The sequence below is a fragment of the Bombina bombina genome, chromosome 3 (assembly GCF_027579735.1).
Source record: "Bombina bombina isolate aBomBom1 chromosome 3, aBomBom1.pri, whole genome shotgun sequence".
Lineage (NCBI taxonomy): Eukaryota > Metazoa > Chordata > Amphibia > Anura > Bombinatoridae > Bombina > Bombina bombina.
Window position 1 is genome coordinate 805,417,953 of NC_069501.1, and position 23,634 is coordinate 805,441,586.

The 23,634-nt window shown below is 39.7% G+C and overlaps 1 protein-coding gene across 2 annotated transcripts in view; it reads right to left on the reverse strand.

The window, feature by feature from the left end:
- The window catches only part of CYFIP1 (cytoplasmic FMR1 interacting protein 1), a 543,505-nt gene that overhangs the window by 22,540 nt on the left and 497,331 nt on the right, over positions 1-23,634 (reverse strand). For both annotated transcript variants that reach the window (XM_053707734.1, XM_053707733.1), the window contains exons 29-30: positions 21,067-21,305; positions 18,306-18,453 (exon numbers count right to left, since the gene is read on the reverse strand). In XM_053707734.1, the coding sequence (XP_053563709.1) occupies positions 18,306-18,453; positions 21,067-21,305 (387 nt within the window). The remainder of the gene's footprint in view (positions 1-18,305; positions 18,454-21,066; positions 21,306-23,634) is intronic.

The following is a 23,634-nucleotide window of genomic DNA, read 5'->3' on the forward strand; positions in this document are numbered from 1 at the left end:
CTACTGAAGAGACTGACATGGGCTAAAGTTAGACCCTTTAGAAAGATCAGAGCAAACCTATTTTGCTTTTAAAATAAAAAAATCTCGATTGTAGATCAGACACCAAAACTTCACCTCCTCCTTGCACCACAGGCAAACAGAATGACTGGAAGTTATGGTTAAGGGAAGTGACATATATAGAAGCTTTGCTGTAGTGCTCTTTGCCTCCTCCTGCTGGTCAGGAGTGATATTCCCACTAGTAATTGATGATTCCGTGGACTCACCATATCTTAGGAAAGAAATGTATGTTTATGAGCTGGCCCATTTTTGGTTCAGGACTTGGGTTGCATTTGTTTAATGGTGGCTAAATGTAACTAACCAATCCACTACTTGGAGAAAGGCAATAAGGTAAAACTACTCCTTTTTTCTGTCCAGTTTCCAATTCTATCAAGAATGAATAAAGAATAAAGGAGAAAAGGAGCACCAGACTAAAAGAGGAGCACCTCATCCGCATGAGTGTGTCTTTAAGTGTTGTCACTCAACACACATTTATTGTGGATCAGGAGTTGATTCATTACCATGGTCTGGTGGCAAACAGGAATTCCAAAGGAAGAACATGGGGGGGGGGGGGGGAGAATCAGGGCATTAACATACAAAATGAAAAACGTGAAAGATGCTATATTAGCAAAGACAACTTTGGAGGAATAAACTCATACAACTACACAAGGGCGGCCTCACAACAAGCTGCCCACAAGGATTTTATAGAGATGGTAGAAAACACAAATCCACCTCAGGTCAGTGAAAGGTGAGTTAGCAAAAGTAAGAGGATACTGAAAAATAGGGGACACTAAAAGGGGGTGTCTTCAAGATGAAAATACAGATAAAGCGGTTTCCATGGAAGGCTCAAACCAGGTGAGTATGTAACAAGCAACTAGAATGGATTGAAATTTGTAACTTGTCCCAGATGAGGATCTCAGAGACTTTACACACAGTAGCAGGACGACTGCTTATGGCATCTTGATGGTGCAGGTAAGCTACTGCTGTGGTACTCAATGGACCAACATAGAAGGCTGGTGAGAGCCTCTTGCCAATGAAGAATGTTAATGGTAAGTGAAAGTTCTTTAGAGAATGTCCTTTGCACTGAGACCCCCAAAACAGTTTTCTATCTAGAGCCTTTAATGCAGGAGGAAGTCTTCCATTTCTGGTGATGTTTTAAAAGCAAGCAACTGTCATTTAGTGAATATCAGCTTTGTCTGCAGATTTGGAAAGTCTCTTATGTTTTCTTATTTTGTCTCCTTGCTGTGGCTAATTGCTCTGTAGCATGTTGCAAGGTTAGTATCCGAAGTCTGCAGCGAGCTTTTCTTGGTTAAATTGAAAATCCACTATTCAGAGTAAAATTATAGGAACACGAGCAACATACCTTTAAATCAGGAATTAGCCGAGATGTATATAAACACAGAACAAGTGTTTTTAATTAGCAAGAGAGAGTACAAACCTCACTATGATCAAATTTTGTGTGTGTGTGTGTGGATGTATGGATGTATTAAAGGGACAGTCTACAATAGAATTTTTATTGTATAGATAATCCCTTTTTTTTACCCATTCCCCAGTTTCGCATAACCAACACAGTTATATTAATATACTTTTTACCTCTGGGATTACCTTGTATCTGAGCATCTTCTGACAGCCCCCTGATCACAACTTTTTATTTATTATCTATTGACTTGCATTTAGTACTGTTGTGCTAAATCTTAAATAACTTCTCGGGCATGAAACCAACGTTATCTATATGGCCCACATGAACTAGCAGTCTACTGTTGTGAAAAGCAAATAAAGGATGTGATAAGAGGCTGTCTGCAGTGGCTTAGAAACAGGCAGAAATGTAGACGTTTAAATGTTATAAAGTATATAAATATAACCATGTTGGTTGTGCAAAGCTGGGGAATGGGTAGTAAAAGCATTGGCTATCTTTTTAAACAATAACAATTTTAGTGTTGACTGTCCCTTTAAATGTTAAACTGCAAATTATTTATGTTCACAAAACAATATAAGTTAGAGACAGTCTACTCGAGAATTTGTATTATTTAAAAAGATAGATAATCACTTTATTACCCTTTTCCAGTTTTGCATAACCAAAACCGTTAGTTAAAAAGTATATTAATATCTGTGATTACCTTGTATCTAAGCCTCTGCAGACTGACTCCTTATCTCACTTCTTTTGACAGACTTGCATTTTAGCCATTTTGTGCTGACTCAAATAACTACATGGGAGTGAGCACAATGTTATTTATATGGCACACATGAACTAGTGCTGTCTAACTGTGGAAAAACTGTCAAAATGCACTAACAGGCGACCTTCAAGGGTATATAAATTAGCATATGAGCCTAACTAGGTTTAGCTTAAAAACAAAGAATACCAAAAGAATAAAGCAAATTTGATGATAAAAGTAAACTGGGAAGTAGTTTAAAATGAATGCCTGATCTGAATCATGAAAGTTCAATTTTGACTAGACTATCCCTTTAAAGTCAAAATTAAACTGACAAGATACAGATATATCATGAAATTTTAAAACACTTTTAAATTCACTTCTGTTTTCAAATGTGCTTTGTTCTCTTGGTAGCCCTTTTTGAATAAGAATACGGACATATCCTACACTAGTAGGAGCTAGCCACTGATTGGTGCCTGCACACATTCGTCTCTTGTGATTGGCTAACTAGATTTGTTCAGCTAGCTGTCAGTAGTGCAATGCTGTTCCTTCAGTAAAGGATAACAAGAGAATGAGACAAATTTGATAAAAGAAGTAAATTATAACGTTGTTTAAAACTGTATGTTCTATTCAAATCATGAAAGAAAATGTTGGGTCTCCCTGTCCCTTTAATAAGGCGGGTGTGGTCTCAAGGTGAATCACATGTTGTAGTGTTCCAATGAGTAGATTTAGGGATATTGTGGTTAAAGAATTCCTCCCCCCAAAAAAAGACCATTTGAAATGTATGCAAAGAATGTAATTTAACCCCTTAACCCAAATGGACGTATATATACACGTCATGCGTTACTTTGCCTATTGTACTGCATGACATATACATGTCCGAGCTTTAGGAAGTTCCAGCTGGGGTTTTTAAGCTCCAGGCATTTGCCTGCATATGGAACTGGAGTACGATCAGTGCTTCGGTTCCATATGAAGGCAGATGCCTGATCATTACAGAAAGTGACACTGTGCGTCACCATCTGTAACGATCATCTGCTGGTGCTGGCGGGAGGGCGATCCAGCAGCGGAGGGAAGGACGGGGAGATACGCTACAAAAGAAAAAAAGGTGGGGAGGGTGCTGGCCCTAGCTAACTATCACCGGAGGGGGGTCCCTTTACATAGAGCATGTGAAAGGAAAAGTTGTGAGATGCCATAATAAGTTAGCAGAGCAGCTGAATGAGGTGTGCAGATGCAGAACATTTCATGAGAGTATAAAACTCTGGAACGTGAACCAGAACAGCAGTGCACTGACATTCATGCCTCCAAAAAACTATTGGCAGTTATATTGGTCCTGGGTATCGAGCGTCTAGGCAGTCATAAAAGAAAATGTATAACCTCCCAGCCACGAAGGTGTGAAGATGGCCACCAGTTATGTATTGTCAAAGCAGGCCTCCGGTCTTAATTTGACGTTGCCTCGCCAATAGCCAGAATTAGTTCTCTCCAAGTGTGGGGTAGGAGTCCAAGTAGTCTTTAAAGAGTTCCATAAGATTTAAATGAATTATATATGTCCTCCAGGGTCAATTATAGATTTTTTAGAGCCGGAGCAGTGTGAATGTGCGACCATTCTTGTATGCTGCTGGCTCTGCTCCCCACAGGTGATTATATGTTACGGGTAAAGTCAGATATCCGGGTAAGTAAAACTGATCATTACCACAGTGGCTGTGGGTAAAGCCCGGATGCACACTATTTATTTTTTTGCCTCTGCCTGGGGAGTTGAAGGGGTGGGTGCCCTGCCGATCCTTTGGCATCCACCCCAAGTGAACCTTGGAGAATGAAATTTACAAGGGGGGCCTTGAACCCCACGGTCAGAGGCAAAAAATATAGTGAAGATGGGGAATTACAGCGCATCGTATATATGTTTGATGCAGTGATTTGCAAGAACTGTTGTCCTCAAAGGACAAAAATGGTGCTGTGATTAGCTTTATCCAGAAGCGTTTGGGTAATCCTAGTATTACCAGGGTAAAGCCTGATGTATGATCTTACATCAAGCTTTACCCACAGCCGCTGGGTAATGTCAGTTTTACCTGGGTAATCCTAGGTTTGCCCGATATCTAACTTAACCTGCAACACATACAAGTAATTTGGTACACATTAAGGGCAAACAAATTTTACAGTACAGTGACCATTTAAACCATAACCTGCCTGGGATGATCAGTAATCAATATCACTGTGAATAACTTGTTTGTGTTCAGGTAAAGAAAGTCTTTCATTCTAGCTTGTAATGAGTACTTTGGGACTATAATTGAGAAACGCTAGCAAAGAAACATAATTTATGTAAGAATTTACCTGATAAATTCATTTCTTTCATATTGGCAAGAGTCCATGAGCTAGTGACATATGGGATATACATTCCTACCAGGAGGGGCAAAGTTTCTCAAACCTCAAAATGCCTATAAATACACCCCCCACCACACCCACAATTCAGTTTAATGAATAGCCAAGAAGTGGGGTGATAAGAAAGGAGCGAAAGCATCAACAAGGAATTGGAATAATTGTGCTTTATACAAAAAAATCGTAACCACCATAAAAAGGGTGGGCCTCATGGACTCTTGCCAATATGAAAGAAATGAATTTATCAGGTAAATTCTTACATAAATTATGTTTTCTTTCATGTAATTGGCAAGAGTCCATGAGCTAGTGACGTATGGGATAGCAAATACCCAAGATGTGGAACTCCACGCAAGAGTCACTAGAGAGGGAGGGATAAAAATAAAGACAGCCAATTCCACTGAAAAATGAATCCACAACCCAAATCAAAAGTTTTAATCTTTATAATGAAAAAAACTGAAATTATAAGCAGAAGAATCAAACTGAAACAGCTGCCTGAAGTACTTTTCTACCAAAAACTGCTTATGAAGAAGAGAAAACATCAAAATGGTAGAATTTAGTAAAAGTATGCAAAGAAGACCAAGTTGCTGATTTGCAAATCTGATCAACAGAAGCTTCATTCTTAAAAGCCCAGGAAGTAGAAACTGACCTAGTAGAATGAGCCGTAATCCTCTGAGGCGGGGATTTACCCGACTCCAAATAAGCATGATGAATCAAAAGCTTTAACCAAGATGCAAAAGAAATGGCAGAAGCCTTCTGACCTTTCCTAGAACCAGAAAAGATAACAAATATACTAGAAGTCTTTCTGAAATCTTTAGTAGCTTCAACATAATATTTCAAAGCTCTTACCACATCCAAAGAATGTAAAGATCTCTCCAAAGAATTCTTAGGGTTAGGACACAACGAAGGGACAACAATTTCTCTACTAATGTTGTTGGAATTCACAACTTTAGGTAAAAATTTTAATGAAGTCCGCAAAACCGCCTTATCCTGATGAAAAATTAGAAAAGGAGACTCACAAGAAAGAGCAGATAATTCAGAAACTCTTCTAGCAGAAGAGATGGCCAAAAGGAACAATACTTTCCAAGAAAGTAATTTAATGTCCAGAGAATGCATAGGCTCAAACAGAGGAGCCTGTAAAGCCCTCAAAACCAAATTAAGACTCCAAGGAGGAGAGATTGACTTAATGACAGGCTTGATACAAACCAAAGCCTGTACAAAACAATGAATATCAGGAAGATTAGCAATTTTTCTGTGGAACAGAACAGAAAGAGCAGAGATTTGTCCTTTCAAGGAACTTGCAGACAAACCTTTATCTAAACCATCCTGAAGAAACTGTAAAATTCTAGGAATTCTAAAAGAATGCCAAGAGAATTTATGAGAAGAACACCATGAAATGTAAGTCTTCCAAACTCAGTAATAAATCTTTCTAGACACAGATTTGCGAGCCTGCAACATAGTATTAATCACTGAGTCAGAGAAACCTCTATGACTAAGCACTAAGCGTTCAATCTCCATACCTTCAAATTTAATGATTTGAGATCCTGATGGAAAATTGGGCCTTGAGATAGAAATTCTGGCCTTAACGGAAGTGGCCAAGGTTGGCAACTGGACATCCGAACAAGATCCGCATACCAAAACCTGTGTGGCCATGCTGGAGCCACCAGCAGTACAAATTAACGCTCCATTATGATTTTGGAAATCAATCTTGGAAGAAGAACTAGAGGCGGAAAGACATAAGCAGGTTGATAACTCCAAGGAAGTGACAACGCATCCACTGCTTCCGCCTGAGGATTCCTGGACCTGGACAGATACCTGGGAAGTTTCCTGTTTAGATGAGAAGCAATCAGATCTATTTCTGGAAGTCCCCACATCTGAACAATCTGAAAAAACACATCTGGGTGAAGAGACCACTCTTCCGGATGTAAAGTCTGGCGACTGAGATAATCCGCTTCCCAATTGTCTATACCTGGGATATGGACCGCAGAGATTAGACAGGAGCTGGATTCCGCCCATGCAAGTATCTGAGATACTTCTTTCATAGCTTGATGACTGTGAGTCCCACCTTGATGATTGACATGCGCTCTACGGTTGTAACATTGTCTGTCTGAAAACAAATAAACGGTTCTCTCTTCAGAAGAGGCCAAAACTAAAGAGCTCTGAGAATCGCACGAAGTTCTAAAATATTGATTGGTAATCTCGCCTCTTGAGATTTCCAAACCCTCTGCGCTGTCAGAGATCCCCAGACAGCTTCCCAACCTGAAAGACTCGCATGTGTTGTAATCACAGTCCAGGTTGGACAAACAAAAGAGGCCCCTTGAACTAAACAATGGTGATCTAACCACCAAGTCAGAGATAGTCGAATATTGGGATTTAAGGATATTAATTGTGATATCTTTGTATAATCCCTGCACCATTAGCTCAGCATACAAAGCTGAAGAGGTCTCATGTGAAAACGAGCAAAGGGGATCGCGTCCGATGCTGCAGTCATGAGACCTAAAACCTCCATGCACATAGCCACTGAAGGGAGTGATTGAAACTGAAGGTTCCGACAAGCTGAAACCAACTTCAGACGTCTTTTATCTGTTAGAATACTGAATCTATTTGGAATCCTAAAAAGGTTACCCTTGTCTGAGGAATCAAGGAACTTTTTGGTAAATTGATCCTCCAACCATGTCTTTGAAGAAACAACACTAGTTGATTCGTGTGAGATTCTGCAGAATGTAAACACTGAGCAAGTATCAAGATATTGTCCAAATAAGGAAACAACGCAATACCCCGCTCTCTGATTACAGAGAGTAGGGCAACGAGAACCTTTGAAAAGATCCTTGGATCTGTTGCTAGGCCAAAAGGCAGAGCAACGCATTGGTAATGCTTGTCTAGAAAAGAGAATCTCAGAAACTGATAGTGATTTGGATGAATCGGAATATGAAGATATGTATCCTGTAAGTCTATTGTTGACATATAATGCCCTTGCAGAACAAAAGGCAGAATAGTCCTTATAGTCACCATCTTGAATGTTGGTATTCTTACATAACGATTCAAAATTTTTAGATCCAGAACTGGTCTGAAAGAATTCTCTTTCTTTGGAACAATGAACAGATTTGAATAAAATCCCAGACCCTGTTCCTGAAAAGGAACTGGCACAATTACCCCAAATAACTCCAGGTCTGAAACACACTTCAGGAAAGCCTGAGCCTTTACTGGGCTCACTGGAATGCGTGAGAGAAAGAAACTTCTCACAGGCGGTCTTTACTTTGAATCCTATTCTGTACCCTTGAGAAACAATGTTCTGAATCCAATGATTTTGGATTGAATTGATCCAAACATCTTTGTAAAATCTTAGTCTGCCCCCTACCAGCTGCGCTGGGGAAGGGTCAGGTTTCTGTTCCTTATTCAGACGAAAGGAACGAAAACGGTTAGCAGCCCTAAATTTACCCTTAGATTTTTTATCCTGAGGCAAAAAAGCTCCCTTCCCCCCAGTGACAGTTGAAATAATAGAATTCAACTGAGAACCAAATAATTTATTACCTTGGAAAGAAAGATAGCAACGTTGATTTAGAAGTCATATCAGCATTCCAAGATTTAAGCCATATAGCTCTTCTAGCTAAAATATAGACATATACCTGACATCAATTCTAATGATATAAAAAATAGCATCACAAATGAAATTATTAGCATGTTGAATTAGCTTAACAATGCTATACACATTAGGATCTGGTACTTGTTGCGCTAAAGTTTCCAACCAAAAAGTTGATGCCACAGCAACATCAGCCAAAGAAATAGCAGCCCTAAGAAGATGACCTGAACATAAATAAGCCTTCCTTAGATAAGATTGAAGCTTCCTATCTAAAGGATCTTTAAAAGAAGTACTATCTGCCGTAGGAATAGTAGTACGCTTTGCAAGAGTAGAGATGGCCCCATCAACTTTGGGGATCTTTTCCCAAAACTCCAATCTATCAGTCGGCAAAGGATACAGTTTCTTAAACCTTGAAGGAGAAAATGAAGAACCCAGACTATTCCATTCCCTAGAAATTACATCTGAAATAGCATCAGGAAATGGAAAAACCTCTGGAATAACTACATGAGGTTTAAAAAAACGAATTTAAACGTTTACTGGTTTTAATATCAAGAGGACTAGTCTCCTCCATATCTAATGCAATCAACACCTCTTAATAAGGAACGAATATACTCCATTTTAAATAAGTATGAAGATTTGTCAGTGTCAATATCTGAGGCAGAATCCTCTGAACCAGATAGATCCTCATCAGAGATAGATAAATCAGAATGCTGTCGGTCATTTAAAAATTCATCGAATTTATGAGAAGTTTTAAAAGACCTTTTACGTTTATTAGAAGGTGGTATAACAGACAGAGCCTTCTGAATAGAATTAGAAACAAATTCTCTCACATTAACAGAAATATCCTGAACATTAGATGTTGAAGGAACAACAACAGGTAATGGATTACTACTAATAGTTTATCATGACAACTAAAACAAACTACTGCCGGAGGAACAGTTACCACAAGTTTACAACAAATGCACTTAGCTTTGGTAGAACCGACATCAGGCAGCAGCATTCCAGAAGTAGATTCTGAGACAGGGTCAGATTGAGACATCTTGCAATATGTAATAGAAAAAAACAACATATAAAGCAAAATTATCAATTTCCTTATATGACAGTTTCAGGAATGGGAAAAAATGCAAACAGAATAAGCCTCTGGAAATCAGAAGCAAAACGAAATAAGGACTTAAATAATGCCAAAAATCTGGCGCCAAGTATGACACCCACAACTGACAAAATATTTTTTGGCGCCAAGAACGTCTGCAACAAACACGAGCGTCATAGATGACGCAACTACGTGAAAACTCTCGGCGCCAACTAAGACGCCGGAAATGACGAAATGACGTCAAAAAACGTAATTCTCGCTCCAAAAATGACGCAATAAATTATAAGATTTTGCGCTCCCGTGAGCCTAACAGCCCGCAATTTAGAAAAGAAAGTCAATTTGAAAAATTTTCAGGTAAGAATTTTTTTTTTTTTTTTTTTTATTATATGCATTTCCCAAAATGAAACTGACAGTCTGTAAGAAGGAAATATACTGATTAACCGGAATCATGGCAAATATAAGTACAAAACATATATTTAGAACTTTACATATAAAGTGCAAAACCATAGCTGAGAGTGTCTTAAATAAAAGAAAACAGAATTTATGCTTACCTGATAAATTACTTTCTCTTGCGGTGTATCCATCCTTTACTTGTGGGATATTCTCATTCCCTACAGGAAGTGGCAAAGAGAGCACACAGCAGAGCTGTCCATATAGCTCCCCCTCTAGCTCCGCCCCCCAGTCATTCGACCGAAGGTTAGGAGAAAAAGGAGAAACCATAGGGTGCAGTGGTGACTGTAGTTTAAACAAAAAAATTATTTACCTGACTTAATTGCCAGGGCAGGCCGTGGACTGGATACACCGCAAGAGAAAGTAATTTATCAGGTAAGCATAATTCTGTTTTCTCTTGCAAGGTGTATCCAGTCCACGGCTTCATCCTTTACTTGTGGGATACCAATACCAAAGCTTTAGGACACGGATGAAGGGAGGGAACAAGACAGGTACCTTAAACGGAAGGCACCACTGCTTGCAAAACCGTTCTCCCAAAAATAGCCTCCGAAGAAGCAAAAAGTATCGAATTTGTAAAATTTGGCAAAGGTATGCAGTGAAGACCAAGTCGCTGCCTTCCAAATCTGTTCAACAGAAGCCTCATTCTTGAAAGCTCAAGTGGAAGCCACAGCTCTGGTAGAATGAGCAGTAATTTGTTCAGGAGGCTGCTGGCCAGCAGTCTCATAAGCCAACCTGATGATGCTTTTCAGCCAGAAGGAAAGAGAGGTAGCAGTCGCTTTCTGACCTCTCCTCTTACCAGAATAAATGACAAACAAGGATGATGTTTGTCTGAAGTCTTTAGCTGCTTGTAAAACATAATTTATGCTTACCTGATAAATTTATTTCTCTTGTAGTGTGTTCAGTCCACGGGTCATCCATTACTTATGGGATATATTCTCCTTCCCAACAGGAAGTTGCAAGAGGATCACCCAAGCAGAGCTGCTATATAGCTCCTCCCCTCACATGTCATATCCAGTCATTCGACCGAAACAAGACGAGAAAGGAGAAACTATAAGGTGCAGTGGTGACTGGAGTTATAATTTTAAAATTTAGAACCTGCCTTAAAAAAAAAGACAGGGCGGGCCGTGGACTGAACACACTACAAGAGAAATAAATTTATCAGGTAAGCATAAATTATGTTTTCTCTTGTTAAGTGTGTTCAGTCCACGGGTCATCCATTACTTATGGGATACCAATACCAAAGCTAAGTACACGGATGATGGGAGGGACAAGGCAGGAACATTAAACAGAAGGAACCACTGCCTGTAGAACCTTTCTCCCAAAACCAGCCTCCGAAGAAGCGAAAGTGTCAAATTTGTAAAATTTGGAAAAAGTATGAAGTGAAGACCAAGTTGCAGCCTTGCAAATCTGTTCAACAGAGGCCTCATTCTTAAAGGCCCAGGTGGAGGCCACAGCTCTAGTGGAATGAGCTGTAATTCTTTCAGGAGGCTGCTGTCCAGCAGTCTCATAGGCTAAACGTATTATGCTACGAAGCCAAAAAGAGAGAGAGGTAGCCGAAGCCTTTTGACCTCTCCTCTGTCCATAGTAAACGACAAACAGAGAAGAAGTTTGTCTAAAATCTTTAGTTGCCTGTAAGTAGAACTTCAGAGCACGGACCACGTCTAGATTATGCAAAAGACGTTCCTTCTTTGAAGAAGGATTAGGACATAATGATGGAACAACAATCTCTTGATTGATATTCCTGTTAGAAACAACCTTAGGTAAAAACCCAGGTTTAGTACGCAGAAGTACCTTATCTGAATGAAAGATCAGATAAGGAGAATCACAATGTAAGGCAGATAACTCAGATACTCTTCGAGCCGAGGAAATAGCCATCAAAAACAAAACTTTCCAAGATAAAAGCTTAATATCAATGGAATGAAGGGTTTCAAACGGAACACCCTGAAGAACTTTAAGAACCAAGTTTAAGCTCCACGGAGGAGCAACAGCTTTAAACACAGGCTTAATTCTAGCCAAAGCCTGAAAAAAGGCCTGGACGTCTGGATGCTCTGCCAGACGTTTGTGTAAAAGAATAGACAGAGCTGAAATCTGTCCCTTTAGCGAACTAGCGGATAAACCCTTTTCTAAACCCTCTTGTAGAAAAGCTAATATCCTAGGAATCCTAACCTTACTCCATGAGTAACTCTTGGATTCGCACCAATATAAATATTTACGCCATATCTTATGGTAAATTTTTCTTGTCACAGGTTTCCGAGCCTGTATTAATGTATCAATAACCGAATCCGAAAACCCACGCTTTGATAGAATCAAGCGTTCAATTTCCAGGCAGTCAGCCTCAGAGAAATTAGGTTTAGATGGTTGAAAGGACCCTGAATTAGAAGGTCCTGCCTCAGAGGAAGAGACCATGGTGGACAGGACGACATGTCCACTAGGTCTGCATACCAGGTCCTGCGTGGCCACGCAGGCGCTATCAGAATTACCGATGCCCTCTCCTGTTTGATCCTGGCAATCAGCCGAGGTAGCAACGGAAATGGTGGAAACACATAAGCTATGTTGAAAACCCAAGGGGCTGCTAATGCATCTACCAGCACCGCTCCCGGGTCCCTGGACCCGTAACAAGGAAGCTTCGCGTTCTGGCGAGATGCCATGAGATCCAGATCCGGTTTGCCCCAACGACGAATCAGTTGAGCAAATACCTCCGGGTGAAGTTCCCACTCTCCCGGATGAAAAGTCTGGCGACTTAGGAAATCCGCCTCCCAGTTCTCTACACCTGGGATGTGAATCGCTGACAGGTGGCAAGAGTGAGACTCTGCCCAGCGAATTATCTTCAAGACTTCCAACATCGCTAGGGAACTCCTGGTTCCCCCTTGATGATTGATGTAAGCCACAGTTGTGATATTGTCCGACTGAAATCTGATGAACCTCAGGTTTGCTAACTGAGGCCAAGCCAGAAGAGCATTGAATATTGCTCTTAATTCTAGAATGTTTATTGGGAGGAGTTTCTCCTCCTGAGTCCACGATCCCTGAGCCTTCAGGGAATTCCAGACTGCTCCCCAGCCTAGAAGGCTGGCATCCGTTGTTACAATCGTCCAATCTGGCCTGCGAAAGGTCATTCCTTTGGACAGATGAACCGGCGACAACCACCAGAGAAGCGAATCTCTGGTCTCCTGGTCCAGATTTAGCAAAGGGGACAGATCTGAGTAATCCCCGTTCCATTGACTGAGCATGCATAGTTGCAGCGGTCTGAGATGCAGGCGTGCAAATGGCACTATGTCCATTGCCGCTACCATTAAGCCGATTACCTCCATGCACTGAGCTACCGATGGGCTTGGAATGGAATGAAGGACACGGCAAGCATTGAGAATCTTTGATAACCTGGACTCCGTCAGGTAAATCTTCATCTCTACAGAATCTATAAGAGTCCCTAGAAAAGGAACCCGTGTGAGTGGTAACAGAGAACTCTTTTCCACTTTCACTTTCCACCCATGCGACCTCAGAAATGCTAGAACTATCTCTGTATGAGACTTTGCATTCTGAAAACTTGACGCTTGTATCAGAATGTCGTCTAGGTACGGAGCCACGGCTATGCCTCGTGGTCTTAGTACCGCCAGAAGTGAGCCCAGAACCTTCGTAAAAATTCTTGGGGCCGTGGCTAACCCGAAGGGAAGAGCCACAAACTGGTAATGCCTGTCTAGAAAGGCAAACCTCAGGTACCGATAATGATCTTTGTGAATCGGTATATGAAGGTAAGCATCCTTTAAGTCCACCGTGGTCATATATTGACCCTCTTGGATCATGGGTAGGATGGTTCGAATGGTTTCCATCTTGAACGATGGTACCCTTAGGAATTTGTTTAAGATCTTTAAGTCCAAGATTGGTCTGAAGGTTCCCTCTTTTTTGGGAACCACAAATAGATTTGAGTAAAATCCTTGTCCCTGTTCCGATCGCGGAACTGAGTGGATCACCCCCATGATTAAGAGGTCTTGTACACATTGTAGAAATGCCTCTCTCTTTACTAGGTTTGTCAATAACCTCGAAAGATGGAACCTCCCTTGTGGAGGAGAGGATTTGAAATCCAGAAGGTATCCCTGAGATATAATCTTTAACGTCCAGGGATCCTGCACATCTCTTGCCCAAGCCTGGGCAAAGATAGAAAGTCTGCCCCCCACTAAATCCGTCTCTGGATAGGGGGCTCTGACTTCATGCTGTCTTAGGGGCGGGAGTAGGCTTTCTGGCCTGCTTGCCCTTGTTCCATGACTGGTTGCCTTTCCAACCTTGTCTGTAACGAGCAGTAGTTCCTTCCTGTTTTGGAGCGGAGGAAGTCGATGCTGCTCCTGCCTTGAAGTTACGAAAGGCACGAAAATTAGACTGTTTGGCCTTTGGTTTGGCCCTGTCCTGAGGAAGGGCGTGGCCCTTACCTCCCGTAATGTCAGCAATAATTTCCTTCAAGCCGGGCCCGAATAAGGTCTGCCCTTTGAAAGGAATGTTAAGTAGTTTAGACTTGGAAGTTACATCCGCAGACCAGGATTTAAGCCAGAGCGCTCTGCGCGCCTGTATGGCGAATCCGGAATTTTTTGCCGTAAGTTTGGTTAGATGTACTACGGCATCTGAAACAAACGCATTAGCTTGCTTAAGGGTTCTAACTTTGCTCAAGGCCTCATCCAACGGCTCTGTGCGAATCGCCTCTTCCAGAGACTCAAACCAGAATGCCGCTGCAGCCGTGACAGGCGCAATGCATGCAAGAGGCTGCAATATAAAACCCTGTTGAACAAACATTTTCTTAAGATAACCCTCTAATTTTTTATCCATTGGATCTGAGAAAGCACAGCTATCCTCCACCGGGATAGTGGTACGCTTGGCTAACGTAGAAACTGCTCCCTCCACCTTAGGGACCGTCTGCCATAAGTCTCGTGTGGTGGCGTCTATAGGGAACATTTTTCTAAATATCGGGGGAGGGGAAAAAGGCACACCGGGTCTATCCCACTCCTTACTGATAATTTCTGTAAGTCTTTTTGGTATAGGAAAAACGTCAGTACACACCGGTACCGCATAGTATCTATCCAACCTACACAATTTCTCTGGAATTGCCACCGTGTCGCAGTCATTCAGAGCCGCTAATACCTCCCCTAGTAACACACGGAGGTTCTCAAGCTTAAATTTAAAATTTGAAATTTCTGAATCCGGTCTCCACGAATCAGAACCGTCACCGACAGAATGAAGCTCACCGTCCTCATGTTCTGCAAGTTGTGACGCAGTATCAGACATGGCTCTCGTGTCATCAGCGCGCTCTGTCCTTAACCCAGAGCTATCGCGTTTGCCCCTTAATTCGGGCATATTATATAATACTTCTTTCATAACATTAGCCATATCATGTAAAGTGATTTGTAAGGGCCTAGATGTACTAGGTGTCTCAATCCTACGCATCTCCCGAGCGGGAGACGCAGGTACTGACACGTGAGGAGAGTTAGGCGGCATAACTTCCCCCTCGTTGTCTGGTGATAGCTTCTTTATCGGTACAGATTGACTTTTATTCAAAGCAATATCAATACAATTGGTACACATCGTTCTATTGGGCTCCACATTGGCTTTTGAACATGATGAACAAACAGTTTCCTCTGAATCAGACATGTTTAAAACAGACTTAGCAATGAAACTAACAAGCTTGGAAATCACTTTCAATAAGTTTTACAAGCAATATAAAAAACGCTGCAGCGCTTCAAAAATACAGATATAATTAAACAATTCTTAACAAGAAGTGTACTATTAGCAGAGGATTGCACCCATTAGCAAAAGGATGATTAACCCCTCGATACCCAAAACGGATAAAACAGATATCAATTAAGATTTAACGCTTTTAATCACAGTTAGCACACTGTCACAGATCTGCTGTGACTGATTACCTCCCTCACAAATGAAATTTGCAGACCCCTGAGCTCTCTAGAGACGTCCTGGATCAAGGAGGAAGAAGCAGAAAGACTGTGCAATAATTTTAACTGCGCAACAAGGCGCTAAAACAAGGGCCCTCCCACTCCAATCACAACAGTGGGAGCCCTGATATAACGGTTTCCATGCAGAAAAATATGTTAGCCATGTGGAAAAAATCATGCCCAAAGCGATTTATCACCAAAGTACCTCACAAAAAACGAATAACATGCCAGTAAACGTTTTATTAAAAAACAAAATTTTTCAATGTCATGCAAAGCTATTACTAAGCCTGTCCCTTTAAGGAACTAGCTGACAATCCTTTATCCAATCCTTCTTGGAGAAAAGATAATATTCTGGGAATCCTAATCTTACTCCATGAGTAACCCTTGGATTCACACCAACAAAGATATTTTCGCCATATCTTATGGTAGATTTTCCTGGTGACAGGTTTTCTAGCCTGAATCAGAGTATCTATAACTGACTCAGAGAAACCACGCTTTGATAGAATTAAGCGTTCAATCTCCAAGCAGTCAGACGCAGAGAAACTAGATTTGGATGCTTGAATGGACCCTGTATTAGAAGATCCTGCCTCAATGGCAGTGTCCATGGTGGAACAGATGACATGTCCACTAGGTCTGCATACCAAGTCCTGCATGGCCACGCAGGCGCTATCAGAATCACCGAAGCCTTCTCCTGCTTGATTCTGGCGACCAGACGAGAGAGAAGAGGAAATGGTGGAAAGACATAAGCCAGATTGAAGGACCAAGGCGCTGCTAGAGCATCTATCAATACCGCCTTGAGGTCCCTGGACCTGGATACGTAGAGAGGAAGTTTGGTGTTCTGACGGGACGCCATTAGATCCAATTCTGGAGTGCCCCATAGCTGAGTCAGCTGAGCAAAAACCTCTGGGTGGAGTTCCCACTCCCCCGGGTGAAAAGTCTGACGACTTAGAAAATCCGCTTCCCAGTTGTCCACTCCTGGGATGTGAATTGCTGAGAGATGGCAGGAGTGATCCTCCGCCCACCTGATTATTTTGGAGACTTCCTTTATCGCTAAGGAACTCTTCATTCCCCCCTGATGATTGATGTAAGCTACAGTTGTGATGTTGTCCAACTGAAATCTGATGAATTTGGCTGCAGCTAGTTGAGGCCATGCCTGAAGCGCATTGAAGATCGATCTCAGTTCCAAAATGTTTATCGGGAGAAGAGATTCTTCCCGAGATCATAGGCCCTGAGCTTTCAGGGAGTCCCAGACTGCAACCCAGCCTAACAGACTGGCATCGGTCGTTACAATGATCCATTCTGGTCTGCGGAAACATGTTCCCTGAGACAGATGATCCTGAGACAACCACCAGAGAAGAGAGTCTCTGGTCCAATTGTATCTGAGGAGACAAGTCTAACACCACATTCACTTTACCCTTCCGCAGAGTGGCCCTGCTGTCAGAGCCGGCAAAGAGAATGACTGGGGGGCGGAGCTAGAGGGGGAGCTATATGGACAGCTCTGCTGTGTGCTCCCTTTGCCACTTCCTGTAGGGAATGAGAATATCCCACAAGTAAAGGATGAAGCCGTGGACTGGATACACCTTGCAAGAGAAAACATACTTACCAAAAGACACTCATCTACATAAAGTAGATAGCCAAACCAGTACTGAAACGAGAATCAGTAGAGGTAATGGTATATAAGAGTATATCGTCAATCTGAAAAGGGAGGTAGGAGATGAATCTCTACGACCGATAACAGAGAACCTATGAAATAGATCCCCGTTAGGATGACCATTGTATTCAATAGGTAATACTCCCTTCACATCCCTCTGTCATTCACTGCACTCTGAGAGGAACTGGGCTTCAGCATGCTGAGAAGTGCATATCAACGTAGAAATCTAGCACAAACTTACTTCACCACCTCCATAGGAGGCAAACTTTGTAAAACTGAATTGTGGGTGTGGTGGGGGGTGTATTTATAAGCATTTTGAAGTTTGGGAAACTTTGCCCCTCCTGGTAGGAATGTATATCCAATTCGTCACTAGCTCATGGACTCTTGCCAATTACATGAAAGAAATATGGTGTTCACAACACCTTGCAATCTTTAGTTATTTTTTTGTTTTATTCAACCCATAATACAACTGCTCATTAGCATTACTCACATTTAGATTATTTACATATTTATTTATGTTTAGTTATAATATTCTTTGATTATGTATTTTGTTCCCTTTTCTAAATTCCACTGAGTTTCTATAAAAGTAATTTGTGCCACCATGTTTGAACTTAAATTTTCCTGTCATCTCTTTCCTGCTGGGATGAACATAAGATTATCTAACAGGGTTTCCACCCAGCCTTGTTTGTACAAACTATTATATAGCCCAATTTTATATCTGTCCCTAAAATGGCAGCACCCCTATTACTTTATAATAACTAGAGTATTTTAAATATTGAAGAAATGAGTGTAAAGCTTTAGTTTCTATAAACAACTAAAAATTCTAAAAAGTACATCTACTTATTCTACTAAGGCTAATCTTTGCTTTAAATAAATCATTATGTCTAAAAATGTATTTATGGTTTAATTTCCCCTTTTATGTTTTGTTTGGAGCTTGATCCAAAATTTACTTCCCATAACATGGGCAACATAACTACAACTCATGAAAGATTTATAGCATTACAATAAAAAGTCAGACAACTGTGAAATTAACCAATAAACAAGGAACACATACCACATTCTTTATGACTTCATCTTTGCCATCATGTTTCTGGACCTTCAGTAGATGGTAGCAGAAGTCTAAGACATCATATCGGCGATGCTGTCCCAAAAGTACTATAATCATGCATCCAGCCCAGTGCAATCCATCTCCAAAGCATTGCCTGTACCACAAGAAGCAGAAAGGTTTGAAGTGAATTACAGAGAGACTGCAAAGTTTCATAGTATATAATCTGTATAAGAAATTAAAATATATTTATAATTGCACATTCGAAAGTGCCTCACAATCTGTATAACTGTGTTATACGCTAAGCTGAGACTTTGCCTTGGTATCCGAAGATGCTTCTTAAAATGTCTTTAAAGTATAAGGACACTTTTGGTTGACCAAAAAGATGGCAGCCTTTTTAAAGAGGAAGTCAGGAATTGAGGATCAAAGCCAGAAGCAATGCTGGCAGTGACAGTGAGGCTACAAAGTACAGTTATTTGCCTTTGTTTCTAAATCCGAAGTAGAGTCTACATTGTTCTAAAGTTTCGTCATGAGCATGGAGGAGAGCTGCTGTTTAACAAAGCTAGCAGGAGACCACCAGATGACTATTACTTATCACAACATCTGCTTCTCTATACTAAAGCAAAAGTGGTTTTGGTAGGAGCGCCAAGGGAGGCTGGGTCAAGGTTTGAGTTGGACTCAAACAATGAAAAGTATCTCACCATATAAGCTTATATGGTGAAATACTTTTCATTGTTTTAAATTTATCATATGCAATACTACTCTATGTTGTATATCTTTTCTTTCACAGGTTTTTAGGATATTATTATTATTTTCTATTTTTTATCGATTCCTTTCAAGGATTATTTGATCACTCACAAGGTTTTGCACTATTTTTAAAGTTTGGAAGCACTACACCACGACAGTGGATTTTGTGACTACTTTATTTACTTTTTGATTTTTCAATCCACTTTTTGATATTTTATCTTTTGGAATATTTTTTTGATTTTTGACTTCTAATTTTTCACGATTTGAACTAGGATTTGCTTCACGTCTCACTGGATATTTACACTACTTTATCAATTGACTGTCTGTTTGGGACCAAAGATGGACTAACGGAAATTGACATTATTTATACCCACACAAAACGTTTGATTCCAAAAAAAAATTTAAATTTTATTTTTATAATATTACATTAGTATTTTTATTGTATCTATTGTTGTATCTATTGTATATTTTTTTGAAGAAATCCCAATCATCCACTAATCATAGCAAATCAACACTTGGAGTGTTCTCAATTAACACTACCTTGTATCTAAGAGTCCAACCACTTTTAGTTATTATCAAGATATCTGTTGTAGTTTATAGACGCTACATCTCTAGATTACTTTTAGCATTTTTATTGTTATTTTTATGTGTACATGTTAACATGGATCCATGTCTTTTATATCTATCATGTCTAATGTTTAATTTTTAATTCCTTATGTGATTTGAATATAATATATGTGTAATAAATTTGTATAGACACAATCTCCAGGTCACCCATCCTGTTATTAGGTTTCCATCCACATTATATATATATATATACTGCTTTAGAATATTCATTATTGGATCCTAGTGACGTTTGAGTCCAACTCAAACCTTGAGCCAGCCTCCCTTGGCGCTCCTACCAAAACCACTTTATCTTAGCATTTTTCTTATGGGTAACTAGGGACCCATTGGTATTAGGAGCTATAGGTCCTTATTAGTTAGCGCTGGTGGATTATCTCCCCTACTAACACTTTCTCTATACTAAAGCTACTGGCTAGATTTCAAAAGGAAATTAATACCCGTGATGTTCCCCCAGTACAAACTCTGGTATTCTGGCATGCAGATATTGGGTCTTATTTATTCTTGGCGCATAAGCAAGATGGGTTTTAATGAAGGGCAGATTACTCTGTCATAAGAAAGACCTTCTCAACACTCTCACTATGATGATCAGGGATCTGATGCATTCTACAGTACTGTTTGTTCTCTTTAGGCAATATTCCATTCACTCCATTCTTGCATTTAGACTAAGAGTTTATTGTTTAGCACCTACAAAGCACTTGTCAGCCAATGCCATACAGTAAGTATTGCCTTCTTTGATATGAACTATTTAAAAGATAATTTCTCATGTTGGCTCAGTTATTGTATGTGGTAAGAAGTCCATGAGTGGCCCTAAAGAGTAGAGTAATTCCTAAATACAATAACAGTTGAAAGTATATGTGGTTTAGTTTCTCTCCATCTAGAATATCGTTAATCATTAGCTCATAAGCCGCCTCACTAGGAAAAGGATTGGAACTTTCATATAATAGAATAGTATTATTAAAAATTAGTGGTTTATTTTTATAATATACATATACTATTTTTTAAATTTGACTGACAGATTCTATAATTATATATGATGTCTCACTATTTGTGATATCTGATTTATTGTGTATGCTATAACTAACCCCCTCAAAAAAAATAAAACAATATATATATATTAAAGTACATAAACTTGTATTTCAGAATCACTGTCCATTGGTTGTGTCAAATTCCAATTTTAAAAAGTCACATTTGCACTTTCTGAAATAAAGAAATTTTAAGGAACACTTTCAGCTATCAAAGGAAAAGTCTCCATTTAGAGTATAAACACAAAGCCATTTATTTTAAAAGCAATGGAAAACAACATTTATCAGATCAATCTGAAGAAATACAATAAGCAGAATGAAAAAGAAGCAACAAATCTACATTTATAGACTCAGAACTGTGTATGAATGTCACTTACTCCACAGTGAACTCATGTGCCCCCACTGGGATACAATAAACAAACTGCATCGCGCTCCAAAGTCGGTGGAACTCAACACACTCATCCACATGCATAACACCATTGCTGGGAAGTGGTCCCCGCCAGATAGGGTCATCTAAAAAGGTCCTGACTCGGGATAGGATGACTTCAAACATTGATAGACCACAGCACAGTCGTTCTTTAGTGAGTAAATCCCCTTCTCTTGCAATTCCAATTTGCTATTAATAAAAAATAAAACAAAGCAAATATAAGAACACACACTTTACAAATCATGAGGAGCTGTACAGTCTAATACTTTAAAGAATTACTCCACTATTTATATGAGAATTATAGACCATTTGTTATACTTAATGCACATTGTTTCTAGGTTCCAACTTTATAAATCATGTGATATCTGAAATTAGGTAGGTTACCCATAAAAATCAGCAACAGTAACTATTATATGATAATGAATGGAATTGTCTTATTATTCAGAGGTACAGTCTAAGGAAATAAGCTACATATTTGCTGTAATCTGCTAAATCCTTGTTATGCATTATGCCACACTAAAATATATCAAATTAAATAGATCAGCAATAAGGTATTGAATTACAAAATATCTGCACTCAAAATAAATGAATCTATAATAAAAAAAAAACTATCCAAAAACCATGTTGAGTGCCTATTGCCGAAATAGCATTAGAGAGGACACCATAGGCTAGCGATCGATGAGACTGGATTAAAATGGAGTCTAGATACTGGCATGCTCCAATGCATGAGGCTATTGGGCTCACTGGATGCCTCAAAATTAATAATAAAATTACATTGCAGAGTTGTTTTTTTTATAGATACGATTTATCATTTTATATTACCATCTCAAAGTGATTAATGTCCCTTTAAGTTTACAAAGCATAGCAAATTTAATTCCATACTTGTATTATATTTGGTCTATATCTGCTGTAAATTACTTTAGCTACACTAGTTTTGTAGAAATGGTTATCAAATGAAACTGCAAAAAAATTCCTATTTATTGTTATTTCTTTCATATAGGTGGCGAGAGTTAACGAGCTGGTTACTGATGGAATATACATTCCTACCAGGAGGAGGCAAAGTTTCCCAAACCTCAACAGTCTATAAATACCCTGCCCACCTCACTCATACATAAAAGGGACAGTCAAGTCAAAATTAAACTTTCATGATTCAGATAGGGCAGTGTTTTTCAACCAGTGTGCCGTGGCACACTAGTGTGCCGTGAGAGATCCTCAAGTGTACCACGGCAGACTGACAACAGTGTGACATATTTTTTAAACTTTGCTTGTTTTTTACTCCCAGTGCAGGGGTAGCTTGTAGGAGGCATGGCATAACAGCACAATACATACAGTATGTGTGTGTTTGTGTGTATGTGTATATATATATATATATGCTGTATTAGGCTACAATGTGTGATTTTTTCAAAATTTTGGGATGGTGGTGTGCCACAGGATTTTTTAATGTAAAAAAGTGTGCCACGGCAAAAAAAAGGTTAAAAATCACTGAGATAGGGCATGCAATTTTAACACCTTCATTACTGGAAAGTTCAGAGAAGAAGCAAAAATACCGGAGAATTTTTTGCATTTAAACAGAATTGTTTTTTAAATTACCTGACAAAACTATATATTTTTTTAAGTAGACAATCCAAGGTATTTGATCTAGGCCACAGTTTTTTTTTTTTTTTTGCTATAATCATCCTTTTATTATTTATTTTTTTTAAAACTTTTATTTTATTCGGCATCAGGTACACAAAAGTATAATCCAACTTACACAGTCACAGTAAATCAGTTACATAGTTGCACAATTGCAGGAAACATACTTAGTTGGTTAAGAGTCCCAGAAGACATTCCCCACATGTGAGGCAGGCAGTGGTCATAGTACCTGTTGCACCATTTTATTTTTTTTAATCATTATATAAAACCTTTGAGATATAAAGTACCCTAGGCCTAACATGGATCCCAGGATAATACTATTTTCTATTATCTGCGAGATGACAGAATCAAACAAACATCAAAACAAACTTTGTCATGTGTCACATCAAATAACAATTCTAGCCTTAAGAACATTAAGTGAACTTGAGAAAAAGGTAAAAGCAACTCTCCCGTCTCCCTTCTCCCCCCATCCCACCGTCTTCTCTACCAGACATTCCACTCGCCCCTGAGGTTCGCTTCAAGCATATAGATAGTGTTCTTAAATGGGTATAGTATCTGTCTTTGGGTCGGGGGATCTAAAGACTCTAGGAAGAGCCTCCACTTCATAATAAAGCGAGCTACCCTCACCCTAACATCATACAAAGTGTCATACTGTTCAAACAGCGTTTTCAATAGCAGCTGTTTAAAAGAGCCAACTGACGGGGCTCTGTTGTGAAGCCATTTTCTAAAAATACATTTCCTTGCCAACAGTATAACATTTATAAGGAGTTTCCTATCTTGTTTTGGGGCTGGTAGTTGATTTAAAAATAACACCTGCAGCCAAAGCCAAAACGAAACTTGGTTCCAAAATTTTCGAACCTTGGGGCAGTACCATATGTAGTGCAGA